This window comes from Pocillopora damicornis, chromosome 2 (genome assembly GCF_964200805.1).
Source record: "Pocillopora damicornis chromosome 2, jaPocDami1.2, whole genome shotgun sequence".
Lineage (NCBI taxonomy): Eukaryota > Metazoa > Cnidaria > Anthozoa > Scleractinia > Pocilloporidae > Pocillopora > Pocillopora damicornis.
The window spans coordinates 14,624,735-14,649,348 of record NC_142671.1 but is presented as its reverse complement, the minus strand read 5'-3'; the positions used below and the strand labels follow the sequence as shown (position 1 = coordinate 14,649,348).

Genomic DNA, 24,614 nt, shown 5'->3' with positions numbered 1-24,614 from the left:
ACAAATCCATGTTGCCACTCAGTTAATAGGGTGCAATATGCTCGTAGACAGCAGTATGCACTATCTGCTCCAAAAACTTTGCTGGAGTGGGCAATAATGAGATTGATCTGTAGTTGTTTTACAAGTTCCCTGCTGTCACTCTTGTGAATTGGAGTGATATTAGCCGATTTCCATAAGTCAGGCACTTTTCCAGACTTTAGAGACAATATTTAAATTTCCCGCGTTCATATTGAAAAGAATTAAACAGTTCCTTAATTTACACAAAAATATGATCAGCTGGAAAATGCCGATCAAATTCTAATCAAAAAGTAAGAGTATTGTGCAAAACAAAACAGCCTCAGGAAATACCTTATGCTTACACGCCTTTGTCCTCGCCTTTCAGATATTTCTGTGTACAGCAGAGTGTGTGTTGATATCAAATATTCGCAATTTTTTGTATTTAGCAGCCTCTGTAACCATTCCCATTATTTTCAGAGGAAGGGCCCATATAAAAGAATATGTGATTTTAAAGCCGACTGATGCTGAAGGGTCGTTTTCTGTCAGAGTTTCACGCTGTTTTTGTTTGACCAAACCATACTCTTCGTGTTCATAGTAGTTTGATCACAGTCTTTTCTCCGATCCTTTAAGGAACTAGACAACTTCGTTGTCAGGGGCCTTTCCGTTTCCTTAGAGAGCTAGCAACCTTCTGCACGAGGCCAACCATTTGAGCTTTTTTTGTGTGAAGAATCTGAATGAATACAGCCTGATCAAATCGACCATGAGAAACGGAACAACGTAACAGATAAAGTGTATCCAGCCTGAATGTTAATAAAAAACGAAAAATCTCGACGGTGATTGCATTGCCATAAGATTTATTTGTCGTACAAATTCTTATTCGCCTTAGTGATTATTATGCTTCTACTTCTGGTTATTTTTCTTCTGTCCATTGTCAATACTCTCTCAAATAAGGGAAAAAGTAAAAGATTTAAGGGCCTCAGAAAGATCAGTCCATGCGATCTAGAGGTCGAATTGCTGATTTTTGAGCATATTTAATTCTTCGTCAGTACCAGAGAAAATGCATAGAAAACAGAATGGAATAAGCATACTTAATGTCAGGTGGTAAAAGGTTGAGAGTGAAAATTAGCTCTGTGAAGTCTGGTCAGAAATCACCATATTTCATCAACAAGACTCATGAGATATTCATATTTTTCAGATAATGTAGAGAGAGGTTAAAAAACTCCGTCAATGGACATCAATATACGTCAAGGACATATATCCATTAAGCACAAAGCTCGATAGTGATTTAAACTTCCAGGTTAATGTCACGTGATTCCATGCAGTCAATGTTAGAGGGCCTATTTGCTCTTCGCATGTTAAGTCATCCCCTCCAAAATACAGGGAGAAAACGAAGATGGCACATTTCTACATCTAACTCTTTTTTTTTAGTGCGAGGCGATGTAAGTTGCGGAATTAAATTTCATTATTTGACCAAATAGAATCTGTGTTGCCTTGTGTCTGTTCAGTGATCAATCATCACAGACGACGTCAAAATGTGATGCACACACAAAAAAGAGGCACATGATGCGCCGTTGTTGGTGAATCATTTTTGACCAGATCTTTGAACTCAAAGAATTATATAAAGCAAACGTAACTTACAAATGAGAATGAGTGCATGGATTTTTACCTTCTCTACTCATTGTAAATAAGTAAACTACATTGCAGTTTTACAAGAAATATAATTTACAGCTATAGATAAAGTTTGCATTAAAATGTATTCTTTCATTTATTCAAAATAACGACGACACACAGATATCCAAGATTACAGCTGGTCAACTCCCAGATCCATCAAAGTGCACGATTTTACATCATCACCTGATGTACGGCGGTTTCTTAAAAACTTTTCCTGCCTCTTCTTTCTCCTCTACTTCTTTCTCAGATCCAGCAACATCCTCTTCAGATCCTGAAAATTATCCTGCAGAATTTTAATTTCCTTCTGAATGTCTTCAGTTGTTACTCTATTGAAACGGTCTCGATAGCACATCTAAAACGTGAGGAAATCGTACGTCTCAAATTAAAAAATAATCGCTAAAAGTTGACAAAGAAAATAAGATGGCGATGGTCATAATGATATGTGATATATGCCTCCTTCGCCTGGTCACCCCGTATGGTCAATCAGGCACAGACACATTTAGCTTAAACACTTTTTTGTAATTATAAACAGGGCGAGTAATTTATTTCAGAGTTTGAGAGCTGCCACAAAGAGAGCTCCCTTGCCTTATGCTTCCAATTGGTCGAGGAAACAATCCCTTGAGGCCGTGGGAGCGTGCCGAGGTATGATATGTTAGCAGATCACTAATAAAGCCAAACCATTTACAGCTTTGATTAGCCCATCACACTCCCCCTCCTCCACCCTCCCTCTCCCCCTATTTCGAACATACCTTTGCCAGCACTTTAATGCCTGGAGATCCCATTGAGACGATGGGATATAGAGTTTGTTTAGAGTTATACTCCACTGAAGAACGCCCTACTTCTTCACCGTTCAAGGAGAACAACACAGAGATTTTACCATCAGGGACTTCTTTAAAATCAACTTCACAAGCGATGAGATCGCCGCGGTAAGCCACGGCTCCTAAGTCATCAACATAAGATATTTAGAACACAGCAAAAAGAGAACAAATTAAACAAAGTTAACTTAAGGTGTAACAACATTGGGTAAAATTCAAATTGAACCCCTTTAACGTTTACAAACTAACATTTCTAATCTCTTTCTTCTCTGAAATCAGATATTTATTGTTGCAAGGTTGGATTAAGGACGACAGTAAAACCTTGAATGCGTTTTCAAGCGCCATCAGAAAGTTGTTAGTCGGTAACTGGAGATTTCGCCCCATTTCCAATTCGCCCCTAAAACATCTTTGAGTTCGTCTCCTGCAGTAAAGCAAGTTCCGCCCCCCCCCCCTCCCCTTTACCAGTTAACCCTCAAAATCTTTCAACTTGTCATCTTCAATAGAACACATTTTTCTGAAATCTTCATTTATATCGATCAACATGAAATTTCACAGCAAAACCATAAAAGAACTTCTATCCACATGAAAATTATCAGCCGTGTGAAATGACGCACGACTACCGAACAAGTAATGTAAAGTCGCTGCATTATTCCGCTCTTTATCTAACGTGGTTCACACTATTTTATGCTAGTGTTCGCAGAAAATTTTACGAAACACTTTTATGAACAAACTAGACTAAGACGGCCTCTTTAGGAGACAACACACATTCTAAAGCAATGACCAACATACGTATTTTGTAGTTTGATACTCGCACTCCTGCGTCGTTGCGTCAGGCATTTCACTACAACTTATCGAGCTTTCGAACTCCATCCTTCTCCAAAAAACAATCACACGTTGTTCGAAACGTATCTTGATTTCACCAGAGAAGGAGTATGTATTCTACCGTCAGAGAACGAGTGGAAAGATTCAGGAGCGAACTGGTAAGGGTAGGGGCCAACTCATTTTACTTCAAGGGGAGAACTAACAAAGACTGTAATGGGACGAAACCTCCGTAAAAATTTGAGTAAATGCGTGATCTGCAGTCAAAGTAACCCATACCTTCAATCTCTCTTCCCACTTCAGGGTAGCCACCTTCAAATATTTTCCCATCGTCTACATGGTAACCAACTGTTCCAATACCACAACCAGGTATTTTGTGACAGTCGAAATCTTCATTCAAAACACCTAGTGCTATAATACGCCCCTCTCCAGTCCCCTGAATGAGTGCCTGCAAAACGATGACGGTCTCGTCTTTCCACTATGAACACCTCACTAAGCTCACTCTTTAAAGTAAGTATATCATAGTTCTCTAAACTAGAAACAAGTAAGAGCGCCTACAAAAGAAAAGTTATAAGCACCTGGGTTTTCAAAAGGAAAAAGGTCGAGAAGAGGTGTACTTATGTCGCTTTTCCCAGAGATTTCACCTTGTAGCAGGAATTATGTGATCGACATATGTTGTTCGCAAATAGTTCTCTTCGTATGGCGGAGGAGCTCCTAAGAGTGGGGGTGGGGCTATATGGTAAACTATGAATGTGTGTATGTATGCATGTAGGTATGTCTGTCTGTCTGTGTGCGTGTATGTATGCATGTAGGTATGTCTGTGTGTGTAAATCAAACCCTCACCTCAAATCGTGGTGTCTCTTCTGTAAAGGGAGAATTTAATTTGGCACTGTGAATGTTGGTACGCTTTCCATCTTCGCGGCATTTTTCGCAGAAATTAGGTCCTAAGTAAGTTAAGAGGCAGCCATCCACAGCAATTCCCTGCGAGTTATCCCACGCCTTCAAATGATGATCAAACAAAATTCCTGTTACATGAAGTACCTTCCCAAAAGTGAGGCAAAGAGACACAGACAAAAATAATTACACAACTCTGCAAATGTAGTTGTGTATATCTATATGCTCATATATCTTTTACTAAATTTTTATGCATAATCAAAAAACTCAGTTAAAACTGAACATCATTTTAAAGTTCTCACAAACGCACACATCCCAAATCTACTTCAAAAGCTTCAAAAGAAGAGGGAAATACGACACAAAGTGTACTCAGTAATTTTCCCCATTTCACATTTAAATTTGCATGAAGGAAAAATTTTTGTGTAAAATAAAAAACATAAGCTATCTCCTCGTGTAGTAAGGTCTATGAAGTGTGGTGGGGAACCTCTGTGGGCCTAAAAAATACTCACACTTTGGCCAAACGCAAGTTTCTTCGCCTTGTTTCCATGCGTTTGGAATACTTCCCGTACAATCTGATTAGTCATTTTTCGACCTCCTTCATTTTGTCTAACCAAGTGATCCATCTTTCTTTCCTCTAAAAAAAGATAGAAACCACCCATTAACTTGGCCTGTTTTGAATGGTGTTAACAAAATCATATGAATATGAAAGCGATCTTCGCAGTAATGAACACTACTCGAGCATATCACCCTACCTGTGAGGGGAAATTCATAACCGTACTTCTCGATGTATCTTCTTTCTAGCTTCTTCACCAATTTATTCAGGGTTCCTCTCTGTCGAATCAAAGAAATTTCAAATCAAAAGCAGAAATGAAACGGAAAGTAAAATAACTGAGCGGACATGAACGATAACTCTCAAGAACAACAAAACAATAAAAACTCAAAAAAAGTTGATTAGCACGCGTTACCAGCTTACCCGCCCTTCCTCATCCAAACCACGAGTTTCAGACGATGTGCAACACGGATAAAAGATGTTCCAGAGTAACATTGGTGGGACAGACAAAATGTTGAAAGGCACTGGTATTGGATGACTCTTACTGTAAGTCCTAACAATAATGGCTCTCTTGAAAGACCACTCATGCAGTGAATTATCCTAATAGAGACAAAAAGAGGGACTTAACAGCATCTAAGGACGTACCAGTAAATAAGAACAACAGGCGTCACTCCCTCAGCTGGAGAAAAACTGTCATATCATACACAAGAAATAAAATTCCATATCATTTTTTTTACAAAAACCTCCTCAAATTTTAACTCCAAAACTACGAATCCAATTTCGGACGCGCTGCACAAAAGGAATAGGGAACTTAAGCAAGCCGCAACGCTAACGGCAACGCATGGGTCAACGAGAGATCCAGCGAACAATAGCTCAGCAAGAGCGTTGTAGAACTGTTTACATTTCTTGGCCCTCCACTGCAAAACAACGTCGTGAAATCACCAAAATTTTCGTGGTCTGAGAGCGGAGACCCCGACGGCAAATTTTTCAAGTTTCCCTTTCTAACTAAAGGCTGCTCATACGCGTTAAGTTGAAGCTGAGGTGGGGCGCCGTAAGAGACAGTAAACACATCCAGCCACTCGCAAAATTCTAACCAAAAATATAGATCTATTTTATTGATCTACATCTTCCTGACTGCTTAAGGTCGCCAATATCATTAACTGGAACCTTGAGCTGTTCCTCTTGGGCTGATCATCATTCTTACAGAGAAACAACATGGGTACGATATGGAACTTTTTTAACCAGTTGGATCATAATATTGTTGGCCAAAATAGATTTTTAAGTGATCATAGAAGCTCATCAACGAAAATTATTTGGTATCTTTTGCCGAAAAGAGCCCATATTCTCTTAATTCTGGATTATGATAAGTATAAATTAATTCCGTGATGGCAGGGATCTGTTTAGTACCTGAACCTGCTGATACGTATTGGAGAGCAAAGCAATCATCATGTTCACGAGAAGAACAACTACCATGATTAAGAACAAGCCGTACAGCAGACGAATAAAAAAAACGGAAGGAAAGTCGGCGGCGTCCAACTTATCCACTTCAGCTAAACCCAGCAAGGACCAGGTTAGGTGTGTCGCTATGTCCCACCAACTAGAGAACAGTTTCAAAAGCAAGTAGTTAGATAAAAAAATCATTCATTCAATTTTTCAACTGAGAGCAGCATGACCGCCATAGCTATTTCTGAACATCCGCGTTGCGGTAGCTTTTGAGTCACAGGTGCCTCGATGCCTGCTATTCAATTTCACAGCAGAAACTGAATAGCAGGCTACTTATGCAAGTTTTGAGTGGCGAGGCCCCGAGAGAAATGGAAGGCAAAGAGGGTTACTTCAAACTCGGATCTACTTCTTGTTTCGTAACTCTAGATCTACTGGCACGAAAAATAATGACGTCTTCCCTGAAAGTTTTCATGTCGAAAAACGGCAAATTCTGGTGAAACACGAAGGATTACAGTGGAACCTGTTCTATAAAACATGCGATTTCTTTTACACTTCCCCCTCCCCTCGGAAGACCTAAGTTTGCCTTTCCTCAGGGTAGCCAGCCGTTCATTATTTATTAACACTAGAAAAACCTAGCTGACGCACTGGGTCGCTGCCTCCTTTGCCTCACAAATTCAGCTCACAACCATGAGTCTTAATTGATTGCGAAGCATTTAAAACGCAGAATTCAAGTTTTGCGAAGATACCGCGTGATTCGATGTATTTAGGATCAGTACACGATGTAAAAAATTGGAATGAAAAACAATAATAGTTTTACTCTTACCAAAGTATCCCTGGTTCACTGCATACCCTTGAAATACTAGGAGAAAAGGAAGGATTAAAATTTACACAGAGTCACAAAGATAGTAAAAAAATCTCGCTTTTTACAGAAAGTCTGGCACTCTGGTGTAAGTAGTTTTAAACTCCTGTTACGCTTCCCATCCAAAAACTAAATCTCACTTGATTAGCTCTTAGCCAAATGTCACTTTCTTTGGGCGCCTATAAACACACATGAGGTTCCCATCCCAACTTAAAGAAAACATTCACACTATGAAAATAAGAGTAAAAAATGAATAAGCACAACAAGTTAGAATCTGTTATTTATGGGTTCGAAGATTTATTGGCAAGATCATAATTTCTACTCACAAATCTTCCGCGGAATCTCTTCCTGAAGTATAAGCTTTCTCAGCTATATAAATCTTTGTAATGGGCAGTGCAAAAGCCAGTATCAAAGCCACAAACTGCCAAAATATCCCCAAGACATCAGACATGATAAAGAATAGGGCGATTTGTATTGTTCCCATTTTCCGCAAGCGCTCTATGACTTGACCAAAGGCTCTTAGTGCAAGAAACATGGCAATAAAACCATAGAAATACTCCGACACAATCAAGGGTCTGTTTTCTGATACGTCAGTGGAGATCCTTAATGTGATTATGCGTAATATAATGGTAATCAGGTACAAAACAAGAGTGACGAAGTCAAGCAAATTCCAGCGGTCACTATAGATATAATGAATATCAACTGCATTAGAAGAGCATAAATAAACATAGTCAATGCACAGAGCGTACGTCATTCACATGCAAGAGAATAGGTTTACGTATGAATGATGTTGTTACATTTTTTACAAATGGAAGATTTAAACTGTTGGTTTACCAATTTTTTTTTTCCTTGCTGTTAGATTTTTGCTTGTTAGTTTCAAAATCATTATCGCGTTGCTTAATTTAAAACTTATGTAGATTGTCAATGAGAACCTCGGCAGTACGGTCATTTTCAATGTCTCGTCATGGGTAGAACCCAATTTGTGACCTGAAAGTACCTTAAAAAAAGAATATCATTCCGTAATGGTGTACCTAAACAAATAACAGTGGCCCATAATGGTGTATCCAAAAATCAAAAGATACTCATACTGTTAGGCCTAAATAAATTAAAGTGGCCCTTCTTATTACACCTAGAAGGCGACTCGTGGTTCACATACTGGTCTACCCAACTAATGTAAAGTAGCCCCAATCGATGTGGCAAAACAATGAGCGAGGGTTCGTATTGGCGTACCAAAACATTTGTTACTGGTCCCTATTAATGTACCCAAGCATTAAAAATGGTGCATTCTATCATGATTGATGCAGCTCTTGACAATGAACAGTGGGCTATACTGCAGCACCCAAGCAGTCAATAGTGCTCAATTTTGTTACCTTATCAAGATGGTTACCTTTTTTTCGTCAGTCAAATTCATGTGGTCACTGGTCACGTAGATGTATGCCCTTTACTTGTTTGGGAATCTAGAATTCTCCAAAAGTAAAATAAACCGATGAAAAAATTAGATACCTGAAGTAACCAGTAAACGTCTTTAGCAAAATGCTGTCATTTCCTGCCTCGTTTGTCTCCTGTGGATCCTCAGGTGAACATGCTTGGCGGGTGGATCCGACACTATTTCTCTTCCCTTTGCGCGCTTTCACTCCGTTCTTTTCATGCCTAATCATGATAAACTGCTCTATCTCCATTACAATGCGTCCCACGAAGAAAACGGATATAACCAATTCTAGTCGACTGAAGGAAAGAGTTGAAGGGGACAGGCAAAGAGCGAATAGAAGGACGAGGAGGGTGATATAGCTCAGCGTGTCGCGACAAAAGACGAAATAAGGAGTCGTAAAGTAATCTTTGTATCTCTCTGCAAGACAAGGAGTGAGACGCTAGCTTAGAATGGATACTCTCGAAAGAAAATTCAAAGAGTGCTGACAATCTGTCAAAACTTATTGGAGAAAAATCTTCAACGGTCTATGAAAATATAGCTACCAAACAGGCCTGTCCTCACCATAGATGTCCTTTCCCTCGATACCTGCAAGAAAAGTTAAACATGGATATGATAAATCCAGTGGAGGGAGATGTTAGAGCCTTTAAATCACGTCACCGTTTAAAAAAACACTTACTATTCAAGCTGTAACAACGGGATGTAATACTTTCTTTTTCTTTCCGACATAGCATAGGAAATTAATTATTCTGAGAAGGTGTGGTTCGTAAAGAAATGTTAAACCTCTCCAACTTACCTTGTATGACCGCTGTCCCTAACGTCTCGGGTGACTCGTATTCTCCAAAGTGAAGTGCTGTGCCATCTTTAGTTGCCATCCATTTTAATTGTGATAATTTGGCGTTCTCCCCAATACCGACGGGAACGATGTTAACTTGCATATCCTTTATATCCTTTACTAATCTCTGTAGCTCCACAGTTTTTTCCATTGACATGTCCAATGTGTAATTAAGAAAAAACACGACAACCTGATGAAAAATCAAACTAAACTTTAAAAAGACATTTAGTGTAATTTTTAGCACCAAACTCACAAGGTTGATCAGTTATGATCAATATTACTTGATTCTTCCAAGTATTGCTGACTTTCTTGAAACTTTTTGAATCCTTTATGTCAGTATTATCAAGGCTGTCTGGCTCGCCACTTATTTAATATGTCTACACAACTGATTGTGTAGAGATGTTAATGTTAGGTAAGATGAATTACTAAATTAATGAATGAATAAGCTTTAAAAAAGTTGATTTGGTGAAAGGTTTAGGAAAGTCACCGAGCAATCGATTTCTTTCTCTGCTCTAATTTGACTGAACTATGTCCAGTTATAAAGATAGTATATGTATATCTACAAATCAACCGTTGTGCTCAGCTTCTTTACTTTGACACCTGACTTTACAGCACTATTCATAAATCAAAGGGGGGAAATATTCGTATAAGAGTATTTGAAAATCACACTACACACTTTATGTTTTTTTCCAAAGGAAAACAACAAGTTGCAATATCAGTCGAGGAGACATTGAAGCTCGAGGAAACGCAAAATTTGCCCTTTCTCAATGATTCCCTTGACTTCGTTCCAGGAAGAAAATGAGACGAAAAATAATTGTTTCCGTTTGAAACATATATCAATGCAGCGGGCGATCATCAAAATCAATCAAAGTTGAGCATGAATTTCAAATGGCTGCAGGCAGTACAAGCAACACAGGTCGAATGAAATGATAGAGAGCAAAAACCTTTCACAGTGAGTACACTATTGGAGGTACCCTTATTCCTTTGAAGTGTTACTACATAGAATTGTCAGCGAACTTACAATCGCAAGTGTTACCTTAACAAGGCCCAATAACCAGCTAATGGTTGAAAAGTGAGCCCACTCTCCCTTGTTGACTCACCGAACTTGACAGAGCAGCGGAAATCAGTCGCACGCGGACATACCTCACCTTCTTAGCTTCTTCTCGAACGTTTGGGGTTCTGAATACACGATAAACAGCTTCGAGATATTCAGAGAGTAGAGCAGGAGAGCTTGGCTGCTCTAACTCGACAATCCTATTATGCAGTGTGGCCTCACCAGAGCAACTCGTTTCAAAGTTCATGTCACCAATCAATTTGTTGTTTTTACGTAAAATCTCACAGTAGCTGGCAGATTGGTAGCCATATTCCTGAATGATGTAGTTCATCGTCTTTTTGATTAGATCAAATTCCTCTCTTGGCCCATCCTTGTCCAGCGTCGAAACAAAACACATTTCAATTTCTGCAAGTTAAGAAAAGCATCAGACGCTATGCCATCAAACCAATGAGTTAAAGAAAACATACCTCAACTGACGCTATGCATCTAAACAACTCCCCAGTAGCTGCTGGTATCTAATTTCGAGACTTGGTTCCAGTGGCGACATAACGGTCACAACAATTCTTATGACTGTTATGATCTAACGGGAACAAATAACAGGCCTACAAATAATCCCACAGTTTATCTCACAACGGAAATAAACTGTAAATAACTAGCCCTTCACTGATCATTGGCCAAAACCTAAATTAAATAAAAATTTTGAATTTAAGCCAAATTGACGACTTAAGGTGAACTTTTTCAGGTAAGGCTTCAAAGGTCATGCAACAAATCATCGCGAGGAATGGATAACGATCAAGAATAATGTTCTATAACTTAAAGAATTTATGATTCGTTGCTACAGCTAGGAATCCTGTGTTGTGTCAGTTGGGAGGACTGAACTGACGTGGTAACTCAGTTTTAAGGAGGCAGGAGTGAGTTACGGCAATGCTATCACCCTTCCCTTCTCCAGGTCCAAACCTTGACCACCATAGCGCTTGCCTAGGGAAGTAAAAACGCATCACCATCTACTATAAGATGTTAACTACTTTAATGAATGTTAAAAAACTATATCACAAACCTCTTCTTCTCCTCAAGACCCGTTTTATCAAATGCACAACGAAGAAAATGGCAAAGAGGAAGGGAAACAAGACGAAGTCAAACACTGTCCAAAGGTTGAGAAAAAAGTATCCCCAGCGTCCAGGTGACCGCCATGATTTCTTTCTTGTTGAGAAAAAGGAGCGGTACCATGTAGTGTTGAGCAAGTCATACACCACTGGGTGAGAGATGAACTGCGAAAATAAATCGTCAATATATTACTTTATGCAATAAGCTGAATTTAGATTAGTTCTTACTCATGATTTATCACAGGAGAGCTTCATGTCACCATTAACAAAATTTTGATCCGATCTTTTTTCAAAAACTATCCTCGCCGTAGAATGACGTTGAAATGACGTTCTGTTTATTGGAATGGCATTATATTACGCTTTGAGAAGGGCACCAAGTTGCCTAGATGGGCAGCAGCTTTCCCACCAGAATCTTCTATAGGGGTGGAGTATGATGAATTGACTAGAAACGTTTTTATCATTAGTGTAGTACCTTCTTCTGCTCTGTGTCGATTGCCTTGTCAATCACATCGTCAAAACAACTTTGAAATGATTTTTTGGTATCGGGGTCAACTTTTAGAGGGTCTATTAAGGCTGATATGAATTCATCTATAGATTTTTCCAGCATTTTTACATCATCTTTCTCTGAGTTCTCATCATGTGCTAAATCTTGAAGTGCTTTGTTGACCTGTGGGAGAAAATAATTACAGTTATTACGTTAATCAAACGGCTCTATAAAAATCATTGATAATGTTTCTGAACTCCTCTCAGTCTCAAGTTGTTGAGAATGAGAGGAGGGTTCTTACAACAAGTCAAGTCTCGATAATTAACCAATTCAATACTGAAATTCATTTGTTAGTGTCATTAATTGTGTCGAACGGTCTACGCGGCTATATGCATGCATATAAATTAGGGGCTCAATGGGGTTCAAAATCGTTAGCCGGAAAACGGCCCAAACTCTAGCCAGAGGTACATCCGTATCGAACACTTCTTGGTCGTCTGAGTCACCACGTGTAAAACCGGGTCATATGTGGGCCTCAAGCTGTTGTTTTCCGTTCCTTTCTGCAGAGAACTACATCCCCCACCTTGATATCCATCATCGATGTGCGTCTTCTTTTGTCGGCGGATGTTTTCATATTGTCTTTTTGCTCTCCGTCACGCTTCTGTATTTTGTCGTCAGTCCGGATAATCTGTTTTTCTTTCACTTCAGGGAATATTTCCTAGTATTTTTTCACGTGTACTGATATAGCAAATCAGCTGCTGATACGTCACTCGCCTTTGGCGCAACTCGGTCAGGTTGATGAATGAACGGCAAAGCCCTCACGATTCTTAATAAAAGTTGTTTTTCGGAGCTTTCTCAAATTATGGCGTCTAAAACGCTAAAAAAATACGTATTGTTGACAGACAGTGAGGTTCAAACTTTCCTACAAGGGTAAGAAAACCAATATACTAAAAGAAAACTGGAAGTTACGTCTTCAGTGGCTTTGGTGTTAGCATTTCTCTCGGCTGAGAATGAAAATCGGCAACTGGAAGATTTGTCACTGGACGATTTTGGCCGTTTACCTGAAAGACTTCTTCTGTCGTTAAGGACAAAGTCAATAAATGAGAATTTTGTAAATTGAAAATTGCGACCTTCGTTGGTTTTGTAATCATGATTCAACGCATTTTTCCATCTTAAGAGTTAGCGCCAACGCACTCTACGATTGTTATTCGGGGATTGTCGATTCGTTTATTTTCATTTATTAATGAAGTCGGCTTTTCTTCTCAGTAAAGGGCTATTGTGTTTATATGATAAACAAAATAATACATGGTTGCTTGTAGATATGGAATTTCTCTTCTCGTGTTCAACCCGACATCTCACTCGTTCGCTGCGTCACTCGTGAGCTATCGAGTTAAACGCTGGAAGAGAAATTCCATATCTACGCGCGCCCATGAATTATTCTCTCTTTATATATACTTATAATAAAGTTCGGATATAACGCGTGCTGTCATTGGTTAAAAGAGCGTGCTCTATGAGAGTATAGAGCACAGGACTGAACTAAAGCTGTCACGCCACCTGCCAAATTGTACTATGTCCGACCTTTCCCGGGACTTCTTTCTAGCTTTTCTTTCGTTAACTGACAGTGAAATTTCGGAACAAGCGAGCAAAGGTTTGAAAAAATGCCAGGCGCAGTAATTTACCTAACTATGACGTGAGCAGAGACAGAAATCCTTAAAGATAAAACAAAATGAACAGTCCGGTTTTAAAGGTTTTCACGCTTAGTTAGATTGCAAGTTTACCTACTGTAATAAAAATCAAACACAGCTAGCACTTGTACAGTATATAAAGTTTCGTGTTCAAAAACAAAACAGAAAAAAACAGGGATGATGAAAAACATAACCTGGCATAACTTCTAAAATTCGTACTAATCATGACGGTGTCAGAGCGATTGCGATCATGCTGAAGTCTATCACGGCTAGTTCACCATGGCGATCTTTGGTCATCGCAGTGAAGCAAGCCTCAGGAACTAAATCGACTACCCTTCGAGTGGAAAAATAAGAGCTTGCTCTGATAACCTTTCCGATGCGTTGAGAGGAAGGCCACATCAGTCACTGCAGCCGAGTTTTACGGCGCTGTCATTCCGAACGATCTTCATTTCCTGGTGAATTCGGCTGTCGTTCATTCATAAAAAACTCGCCTTGAAGAGTTTGTTTTCTACTTGGCATGTGAAATAACTTGCGTATTTTTGTGAGCCACGATTGGGCCGAATGTTACTGAATATTTCACTTTCAGATTCTGTATTAGAAACTAAAAAACTTCAGGCAAAAGTGTTAAATTCGACATGCCGAACTATTTTGGTCTGTAAACTATTTCAGAATATGAACTTTGATGAGTTTTGAACTTTGATGGTTTGACATTTTTGACAGTTTTAGTCTTGTATAGCCAATCAGATTATTTGAACCATTCTACCAGAGATTCTGATTGGCTTACTGTAGCGTGCTTTATAAGAGTATAGAGCATGCTGACGATACTGTTGTTTGCTTTGAAAATAAAGTCTGTTTTGAAAATTGAAAGTTATGCTTGGGGAATTTAACGGATTCTTTATTATAAAACATATAGAGAAGTCTTGACTGTGTTCTGTTCTGTTTTACTACGTCTCGTGTTCTTTCGTGCTCATGCCGCTTCCTGCGTGCTATACAACAGAACAGAGCACAGTCAAGGCCTCTCTATTTGTTAAAAGTTTCGCCGGTTAGAGTTTCGTCAGTACAAAGTTATGCAAACTGATATGTACATATCGAATCTATCTAGATCTTCATGTTGAGGGGGCATTTTCGGGATTTAAATCCGTATTCATCATCGGTTTCGATGTCGACATCGGCGTCGTGTGTTGGTTGGTTTCTTTTATGTATTTATGATCTGTCAAATAATTTTGCTAGCGCGCGATTGGTCTAAACGCAGCACGTGACAGCTAAAACAAGGTGATATTCGATCATTTCAACCAACTGACATTCCCCAATTTTCGAACCTTACGTCGTCGTTAAAAATTTGAATCAAGTTGAGAGAGCGTTTTGTGGTTATTACAGAGGAAGATATTTTTGTTATAAAGTTTACACCAGAGAACACTCAAAAGAAAACATCCCATACTTCATACAGTAAGCTACTCGTAAACATTTTTCACGCGCGTTGCAAAATTTTTTTAAGGATAATTAACACAATAGACTATATTTTGCGCAAAAATATGCTTGTACATTTGTCCTTGTACGTTATCTGTTCCTCGAAGCTCACAAAATTCACTGTTCGCATCTTGGAATAGACAATTTTTCGTGGACAACTATCCGTACATATTTTTCGCGCCAAATAGAGGCTATTGTTTCTATGTACAGGGTTAGGCGCCGCTACAACCATGGGAAAACAAATACAGATATCAATGCAAGCCAATGAAAATTCAAGGTTAATTAAGATACAAGTACAATTCGAGAAAACAAGACGCAATTTTTTTTAGTTTTGTAGCCAGATGGTTGAGAGAGTAATATGAGTATGAAAAGCTCGAAGGGCTAATGAAGAGTGGTGCAACCAACTCACAGAAATTAAGGATCACGTAGGTCACTTGGTATAGAAAAACAGCCCCAGGTTAAGTGTGCAGGTAAAATCGGTTAAGGTAAAGTTATAAGACTAACCTGAAACGTTTTGAGTAAGGTATTACTTTTACAGCTTGTCAGGGTTTTTGGAGTCACTTTCTGATTAATATCATCGAAATCTCCTTTATTCAGAGCATCGTCGAGTTCCTTCTCAATTTCTGTAAAACAATATTTACGTAAGCATGATTCACAAGTATGAACATCTTCAGTTTAAAAAAACACGGTTTAAATTCCATTTCTCGTCGTTTTTCAGTCGTTTCAGTGCATGTTGTTCGTCTTTAGCCAAGTTGCTGTCATGAAGTGACGCTGATTGTATAGCGGAAGGAATTCTGCTTCTGATGTTATCCTTAGTCGGCTTAGATAGTTCTCGTTGCCGAGACAGTGTCGCCTCAACACAATAGCCTCGGTCGGTATCCCGGTTTCGGTGTAACTGAGTGTTTTAGTCCATGTGACAGTACACGAGTTTCACTCATGTCTAAGGGACAGGAAGAGATGTTCCACACCCAGCTTTCGTCCGGTTTACCTCGTCTCTGTTCTTTGTTGCGTAGCAGTCGTGTCAGTCTCTGTTGATGTCCATTACGGGCACATTCATTCGTTTTGTTGGCTCGTTTGTCGGCAATGGTCATAACAGAGTCAAGTAAGTCAGAAGCTATCGGTTGTTTCAGTCTGTCGTGTGGTTGCTGTACTTTGTTTTTGTAGCGTTTGAGTCTTCTGTGGTAATCATTTATCCCCGCTTTGACCAATCGTCTTTAGGTGTTCAACGGGGAACACTCCGGCTGGAACAGTTTACGGGAAACTGACACATACCGACAGAACACTGGACGAGTCATCCTACATCCCGATATCACACAAAGCCACAACTATCAGGACTCTAACGCGACGAGCGCAACTGGTATGCAACACGACAGACAGCTTATCCGACGAAAAAAAGTACCTTGACCGTGTTTTTTCAAAGAACAACCATAACGAAGGCCTCAGATAACGATAAGCCCACAATGCATGGGGTAAGGGGATCGTAGAGATCTACTTCGAAAAAACGGCACACTAACTCTAAAAGAGAAAAATTCCTCTAGCAGAATCCCCTTGATGCGATGACATCTTGGAAGAATTAAAAAATTTCTTATACTTTTGTTGCTAACGCAATACAAGAAACCTTCTGGCGAAAATTTTTCTCAACACCCAAAGCAAAACATGATTAATAATTAAGGCATTTTCCGTTACCCTCAACAGAAACCAAACTACATCAACAAAGGTCTCTAGCTAACAGGTTCACCAATTATTAATTGACACGTTATCATGAACCGGCATTGAGACACTTTCTATGATCCTACTCACCAGAACCATCAGGTTTATCAGCTTGCTCCGGCAGCCTGGACTGTTCGTTCCTCAGATCTGCTTTTTGTGGTTGAACTTCATTCCTAGACGATGGTGTTTCAGCGGAGTTTGTTGCTACTTCAGGATCGTCAGACAGCTCCACTTTCTCTACTGCATCAGATCTAAAGCACAATTCACCGCATGGAAAGTTATCATCAATCAGGTATATTCCAGTTAACAGGATGAAATATCAGCAGAATGTCCCCGACTACTATCCCAGAGATGTTATAACTGAGAATTCAGTAGGAAAGAGGAATAGAAGATGACTTAACTTGACGGAGAGAAATCAATGAAAAAAGGTATGAAAGGGGCCGAGACCTTGCAGCCAAGGACAGGTAGCATTGGTAGACTGATACCGTGTTAAAATTAACAAAAACGAGGACAGTGAAAGAAAATCAGAATTTAATAAAAAAATGACTCACTGAAAATCATATTTTATTTCCTGTAAGGTAATATTAAAAGTTCCCCCACAACTCACTTATTTTGTCATAATAATTATTATCGAGGGCTGACTAATATGTTTAAGAAACCACATGGTTATTTTCTAAGCTCTTGTCTATTGTCACACAATTTAAACCTTCTTTAATGGCGCCTCAGTAACATTCTGGCTGCGTTATTACTTTTTTAGCAATATTGATATGTTCGGTTGAGTTCGCGCGATGCAGAGGCGAAGATGACGTTAAAATCAATAAAGTATTTATCATTTTTAGAATCAATTTACCTTCCGCATTTTTGTCATTTGTTTGTATTCGTGTTTTTTAATGTTGGTTTCAATTTTTTTGCTTTGTTTTTGTAGTTTAATGTCTTAGGGCAGGAGCCCTTACAGGAGCTCCTGCTTAGGGTTTTATGCAACTTAGTTATTGCTGTAGCTTTTGTTGTTGGAATTAAAATGTACTTATCCTTAACCTTATCAAACTCCCAATATCTGATTGTTAATTCTCCTCCCTTGCAGTTCGCATATTTACTTGAAAAGTTACAAGAATGTGGTCCTAGATCAAGATAACTTCCAGCTGATGAGTTTGAGTGTTCTCATCACCAGTTTGTTCGGTAATGTGTAGACATTATAGGGAGAAGTAATATGTTGATAACTTACGGGAGTTAAGAGCTTTAAGACAGCCATTATAACTTTTGTTAAAGGTATAAAAACAGTGACACCGGTATTTTATATTTACATAGTCAAATAATTTAATTTTTGAGTCACTCAAGAGGACGTGATGAAGAGAACGATTATCGAAACGCAACATGACATAAAGAACCCATTATGTCAAACATATTATTAGAATCACCTGCACCAAACAAGGACAACAAGGAAAAACTGAAACTGGGATTTCTTCCGGAACAATTATCTTGAAGAGATTACATTTTCTCTACAACGTTTTTCTTATTATTGATTCACAGTCTATTTTTTTGCGGAGGCCAGTGAGCCGCACAAAGGAATTCTTCTTGCTGTTGTAATTTTTTGTATATTTCTTCCGACGCGTTTCGTCTTTAGCAGAGACTTCTTCCGGGAATGATTGCAACTAACATAGGGCATAATATAGCACTTAGTAGTGAATAATAACTGAGACAAGCAGTTAACGGACGTTGCAAGAAACATATGTTATTACGTGTTGTTTTTATTTGGGAGCAAAGCATACTTGGAGATCAATGAATAAAAGGGGTTAGTTTCTAAAGAAACTGTGGTGCTGCGTTAGTGGGAGAATTTAACAAGGTAATTATTACTGGTTCGGAAAAGAAATGGTAATCCCATGGTACGTTTGCTATGTTGTACAATTTCATTGGCTTGAACGTGATCCCTTGGGATGTTCAACTTATATGGCGTGATGTCATTGGTTCAACTGGAAATGACGTATACGCTTCGCCATTGCACGTGTTTTCGACCCTGTATTCTTCGCAGTCGATGTCCCTGCGCTGTTTTGTGGGAGTGTCATCCTAGGTGAGTAAAATCAATATGAATGTTTCAAAGTTTGAATGTTTAAGTTATTACAACTTTCGAAGTTTTTACATGGCAGACGGAGGAAAAAGTTTTGATACTTGCTTTCGAAGTTCCAAACGAAAAGCAGGGTCAACACCTCCGTTGCGAGCCTATTTCAAACAACAGTCGTCACCGCGTTCAAGTTACGGGGCGCTTCGGAAGACAAATCTTTTCCAGGCTTTCTTACCGCAGGAAGTATCGCATCGATTTATGTTCACAAATAAAACCCATTGCCTATTGTGGGCTGTTTTGATTTGGGATACATTTCAGCCTAAACAATTTGATACGCAAAGCCTGTTGTGGCGGCGATTAAATTGACAGTATCAGTGAGACCCATTGCCTTTAGTTAGCTGTAAGGCTTTGGGATACATTTCAGCCTAAACAATGTGAAACACAAAGCCCATTGTGGCGGCGATTAAATCGATCTGTCGGTGGTTACATCATCACTGAGCCCTGACGGTGGGGTCGATTTATAATCTTGTTTTACGGCATACTTTCTCCGTACAACTTATTAATGTTTTTTTGTTTGTTTGTTTGCGTGCCTCCCATTGGCTTGCTAGGGGTTATTTCTAGTTTTCTTTTCATTATTGAGAAAGTGTGTATAATTTTTGGTGTGAGCGTGTTTAATTTTTGCGAGGTGGGGTTCGATTCCCCAACAAAGTTGGTGTCTGGTGACCCTCATGTTTTATGGTGAACCCAGCCCTAAGGCCTTGCACTTTCAGCCATGGGTTGGATTAGTCGTTTAGTTCGGCAGGCATTGCACCGCCCTCACGAGAGCCTGGCCGTTCGCCTTAAACACAACAACTACCTTCTGTTCTTCATGCATCTTCAAAAGCTGTGGTAAGCAGTAAAAGTATGTGTGACTGCAGATTAACTGTAAAAAGGAATTATTAAACAACCAAACTGTAAACGACACTGAAATCGCGAACCTTCAAGGATACAAGTTAAGAAAATTAAGTAAAAGCTGCGGAAAAGGAAGGTTCGTAAACACTTAAAGGTCTTGCTCAAGAAAAGTGTTCCAAAATCGTCAACGATTCACTAACTGGTCACTAATTACAAAGCGACCCTTGTTCGATTTTTGCAGTGATCAAATAGCTTTTTCAATAGCTCAAAACATCGATTTACTAAAAGCAGTGCTGTTTACAACTTCTGTCCAAACGAAATAAAGTCGTTTCATCGGATATCTCCTGTAACGAAACATGGATCATTTACAAAAAATCGTAGCTCAGAACTAGAGAGATGGAAAGTGAGAGCAAAACCCAGTAGGACAACTGTGACCTGTCACATTGGTTCAACAAAAATTTTACATGGAAGCCTGATGTACCGAATGATACAATTCAAGTTCAACCTGTAGTACCGCCCGTGTGTATATTAAGTTCGCAGACGAATTTCATACGCTCAGACGCAGGGTAGTCAGACGCACATATACGATTTTGCTGCGCGTGCGGTCGAAGACAATGCACCACTCGTGTACTTTTGTTATTCAGTGCTATAAGCTTCCTTTGCATTACATTGTTGTGTAAAACAAAGAACTTTTATAGTATACTAAAGTTCACACAGCAACCAGGTGGACAGTCAGACATGGTTTGATGCTACTCTGGTTAACAGTTTTAATGAATGTAACTGAAGAAGTTAATGTTCATAGACCCAACGTTTCAACACTCCTGTCTAGTGCCTTTATTAGGGGTGGTCTAAACGCTGCAACAAGAGGTCTTTTTATATGATCACTAATTAGCTACCTTTATTCTGACGAGGTGTAAATAGGCGTCAGGAAGCAAGCCGCCATCGTCACGATTCAAAGGAGTGTGGGCGGAGTTAACCAAACTCAAGGATCCTGTCACGAAAGAACAACGAACCGACGCTATTTATTCTATTCGTTGCAATGACTGTGACAACGAATACATCGGACAGACCAAACGTCAGTTTGGTACACGTTTGAAAGAGCGTCAAAAAGCGGTTTCTTTAGCAAAAAGGAAAATTTAGCTTTATCGGAGCACACGTGCCCAACCAACCATACAATGGCGGGATAGTTCTAAAATTATCATCACTAATCAGCTTTCGAGGGAGCAGTAGCAGTAGATTTGCTTGATTTGAGTTATTGATGAATCACCGGGAAGGAAAATGTCTTTAACACAAGGCATCGAAACACGTGTATTATTATTATGCGAGTAACGCAGCGAAACTCACTAACATGCTTCCCAATTTGTTCATTGTAAACAGCGCTACCTTTTATGTTAACGCAGCGGAATGTAAACAAATTGGTGTTTGCATTACAGGTGATGATTTCTTCGAAACTTTAAATTTACCTCGATCACCTTCGATGAGGATCAGAAGGAAAATAAACTATTTCAGATTGTGAATGATGTGCTATTTTATTCATTACAATCGCGCTCGCTTCAGTGTATGCGCACCGGAATGTAGATAGTTTCATTTCGCATCGCACGTGATGATTCGTTTGATTGCGGTGCGCATCACATTACAACGATGAAAGGTCAAGTTCTAGGAAATCGTAATGTGCAAAGAAATGATATGCTCAAATTTTGTTCTACTTTGGAGATCAGACACTTAATTTGACTTCATTTGTAGGTTGAACTAGGCAACTTATTCATCAACTTCCACAAGATGTTGATATTGAAACTATGACAGAAACTTCCCTGACAGAAATATTACTCTCTTTACCTTCAACTGTGGAGGTGATGTTTCACAACAGGAGAAAAGTTGTTCAAACTATTATTGTAAACTAAATGTACAATAGCAATATTGAACCTTCAACATCCCCCTTCCCCCATCTACAACCCCTGAGTAATGTGGATTTGTCGTTTTTGGGTGATCAAATTCCCAACGTATATTGATAAGTTCCACACTACAGGTCTATTTTATATGATCAATGTGCCCACCAATCTCAATTACGGGACCATACTACTGCTTAAGAAGATTATTTTGGCTGGACTTGTTGAGGTCCCCCTTCCTCATCCACTGAAAGACAAAGGCACAACTCTTTCCATCAAAATCTTCCAACTTACAGTAATCTGCTGATTCTGTCGTACTGAAATTGATGTTCCATGCAAGCCGTACAACAGTCTACATGTAACCCTGTAGTGATCCATACTCGTGGAAGAAACTCGGAACATTCGTTTTCAAACTCTTGTTTTTTAGGAAAATTTACATGTTCGTGTCAATTGTATTTCCAGTTGCCCAGTTATCTCCGTAGAACAGTTTTAGGTTTTCAATTTCTCGTCCTGAATAGAATGTTTCCTCGAAGATTGAGATTTTTCACTCTATCTTTATGCACCGATCAACTCGAAACTTCAAGACCCCAAGACGGGTTGTTGAAAGTTCGAAGCGCACTAGAGACCTCTGGTCGAGTTTGTTTTGATACTTAAACACTTGGCCTGCGTGATCCTCCTTTGGGATGTGTACAGCACAAACCCTCCGAACGAGGTTCCAATTTATTTCCAGGAACATGCAGAAGGTTGTTGTTGACTATGAGCAATTACCACATCAATTGAGAAAACTTTTTCTTCCCTTGCGTTTCACATAGCACGCATTGCACGTCACTCCTCGCGCAAACATGAATGAAAGCTCGCCGTGAAGGATGCAAAGAAAATTCATGACTGTGCTAATCATTTCTAGCTTAACTTGATACACTATTCTTCCCAAATACCAATTCTCAGGATACCTGGAGGCTTATTCGAACAAATACAAAATTTGCAATTTAAAAATGGAAAAAGTCAGTAACCCCGTGTATAAGTAGCACGCCTACACGCTTGAATTGTTAACAGGGACCTTAAGCTGTCAGGACGGCAACGCCAAGGAAGACTTCAATTAAAAAATGAATTTCTGCCTTTCATTAGAATTTAAAAAATGGCTGCATGCGTTTACCGTCTCATACTGCGCCACGCCTGAACTTCAGCATAACGTATAGAAGGAGCATTGGGTTCCAAACGGAAATTAAAATAATTTGCCGCTGTGGTTTCGGTTCGCAGACCACGCAAATTGTAGTGATTTCACGTTGTTGTTTTGCATAGGAGGGCTAAGAAATGTAGAAAGTTTTAAAACGCACGTGCTCAGCTACTGTTCTGCCAATTACATCTTTTGTTTTTCCATGTCCTCGTTACCGTCGCTGTCGTGGTTTGCTTAATTAAGGTCCCTGTTGTCTACTCGACGGACACGGACAGAAAATTGCCTAGCGTTGTGTTAGGAATTCTGAAAGTTGTCAGATTCAAAACAAAACATTCTGTTGCGTAATGCTTCAAGACCAAAGAAAGTTGCGAAGCGCACTAAAGTTCGCAAATTCAGCGTTCATTTTGCAGCCATAATTTGTATCTGGTTCCGGAATCATAGTATTGCTCACTCGAAGGCTCTTTGTGTCGGAATGTTTCAAAGAAAGTTTTCACAATCAATACTTACCTCTCAAAGTTGCCAGCCATTATCCTCCTACGCAGGCTGCCAAGTAGTCTTTACGGGACTGTGGGCTAAAATGAAGTTCTACTAAGTTGCAGTTGTAACAAGAATCGATTGGCTTAAAGTCTTCAACCCGCCCGCTCCCTGATCTCGTTCGTGGCAACAAATTTGAAACTAACGCACACGCGAAGCATGCAGCAAAAATCTCGTCGGTGATTGGCCAATTTAAAACAAGCCTCACTCTTCACGCCCTTGTAATATCATCCTTTCACCCCTGGTTCAACGTATTCTACGACAATATCGATGATTTGAAAACATAAAGGAGGCAAAAAAACTTCAGTAGTTCAGCCAAAAGAGCGAAATAAGACCAGTTGCTATAAGAAATGCTTTTCCCGTGATAAACTGCAGATGGATTTTGACGGGTCATTGACTTCTGTATAGTGGCTCGCCTGATTTACATATAGTTGAAAACAGTGTTCGTTGATATGGCGATTAAGAGTATCGTTTTGCGAAATAAATTTTTGTTTTGGAATTTTACAGCTTTCCGAACTGCTTAGATGTAGGGAAAGGCCGACCACTGCCATATTCAGCGTAGAATGATTTGAGACATTTAAGTGTCTAGCGACTGGTTTGGATGCGTCCTTAAATTAGCATTCCATTCTCCGTTACAAAGGTTTTCTCGGAATCGGTCGCCAAGTCGTCTTCCTGTTTGCGGTTCGCCAATGAATACCCCTTTGAAGTAAATCAAGTTATGCATATGCGAAGGATCACACTGGCGGAGGTGCACGTGAAATGATCAGTGATCTGATGGATCGCTCTAGTCCCGATATTTTCTGCGGACATTATGAATAAAGGGGCCAGTTTTGCATCGTGCGCGCAGGCATTTGAAGTTCCGTGTTGATCATTAGTTTGTATATGTTGAACTTCTGATCAAAAAATTACCCATGCCTTTGTCACGTTTGAATGATATCGATGAAAGTGGCGAAAAAAGGTACCAGTTTCGGGATCATTTTGAAGTAATTTAAAGTTTTCAGTTAGGAATGATGGATTCAACTGATTGATTGTGAGGGTGAAATGTTTAGGTATATGGGATTCGATCGGTATTTTTCTTCTCTGACGTTTGTGATGCTGTCTGTCAATTTATTTAATGCAGTGGTGGCCCGCTCAAGTGACAGAAAAAGGATAGCCACGTTTTTCGAAAAACTGGTACATTGCCTTTGATTTGAGGCAAAAATTAGGGTCGTCACTAATTAAAAAGGCGAAATTTCAGAAACTGAGAAAAAGGAATGGAATTCTT

General features: G+C 39.4%; 1 protein-coding gene across 3 annotated transcripts; it reads right to left on the bottom strand.

Moving 5' to 3' along the window:
* Positions 1-1,732: 1,732 nt before the first annotated feature.
* On the bottom strand, positions 1,733-23,754 carry LOC113672963 (uncharacterized). 3 transcript variants are annotated; one of them, XM_089196567.1, is made up of 20 exons: positions 23,324-23,754; positions 20,653-20,747; positions 16,900-17,060; positions 15,604-15,722; positions 11,939-12,133; positions 11,421-11,631; positions 10,458-10,768; positions 9,271-9,499; positions 9,039-9,062; positions 8,552-8,894; positions 7,375-7,728; positions 7,013-7,048; positions 6,154-6,343; positions 5,170-5,346; positions 4,949-5,027; positions 4,706-4,830; positions 4,146-4,301; positions 3,582-3,750; positions 2,418-2,608; positions 1,733-2,020 (listed from the first exon to the last, which is right to left on the bottom strand). In XM_089196567.1, exons 5-20 carry the CDS (start codon positions 12,071-12,073, stop codon positions 1,901-1,903), a joined length of 2,850 nt encoding a protein of 949 aa, XP_089052693.1. In that variant the 5' UTR covers positions 12,074-12,133; positions 15,604-15,722; positions 16,900-17,060; positions 20,653-20,747; positions 23,324-23,754; the 3' UTR covers positions 1,733-1,900. The 3 variants fall into 3 exon arrangements, with proteins under 3 accessions (XP_089052693.1, XP_089052692.1, XP_027045109.2); XM_089196566.1 differs by lacking the exon at positions 20,653-20,747 and having other exon boundaries at positions 10,410-10,768; positions 23,324-23,727; XM_027189308.2 differs by lacking the exon at positions 20,653-20,747 and having other exon boundaries at positions 23,324-23,727.
* Positions 23,755-24,614: the final 860 nt, after the last annotated feature.

Bases quoted from the DNA above. Each gene is read 5' to 3' on its own strand.
- LOC113672963 (XM_089196566.1), bottom strand. From the start codon at position 23,343: ATGGCTGGCAACTTTGAGAG. The intron at 15,723-16,899 runs GTGAGTAGGATC...ATTGTTTTACAG, and splicing joins TGATAAACCTGATGGTTCTG to AAATTGAGAAGGAACTCGAC. The intron at 6,344-7,012 runs GTAAGAGTAAAA...ACTGTTCTCTAG, and splicing joins AGTGAACCAGGGATACTTTG to TTGGTGGGACATAGCGACAC.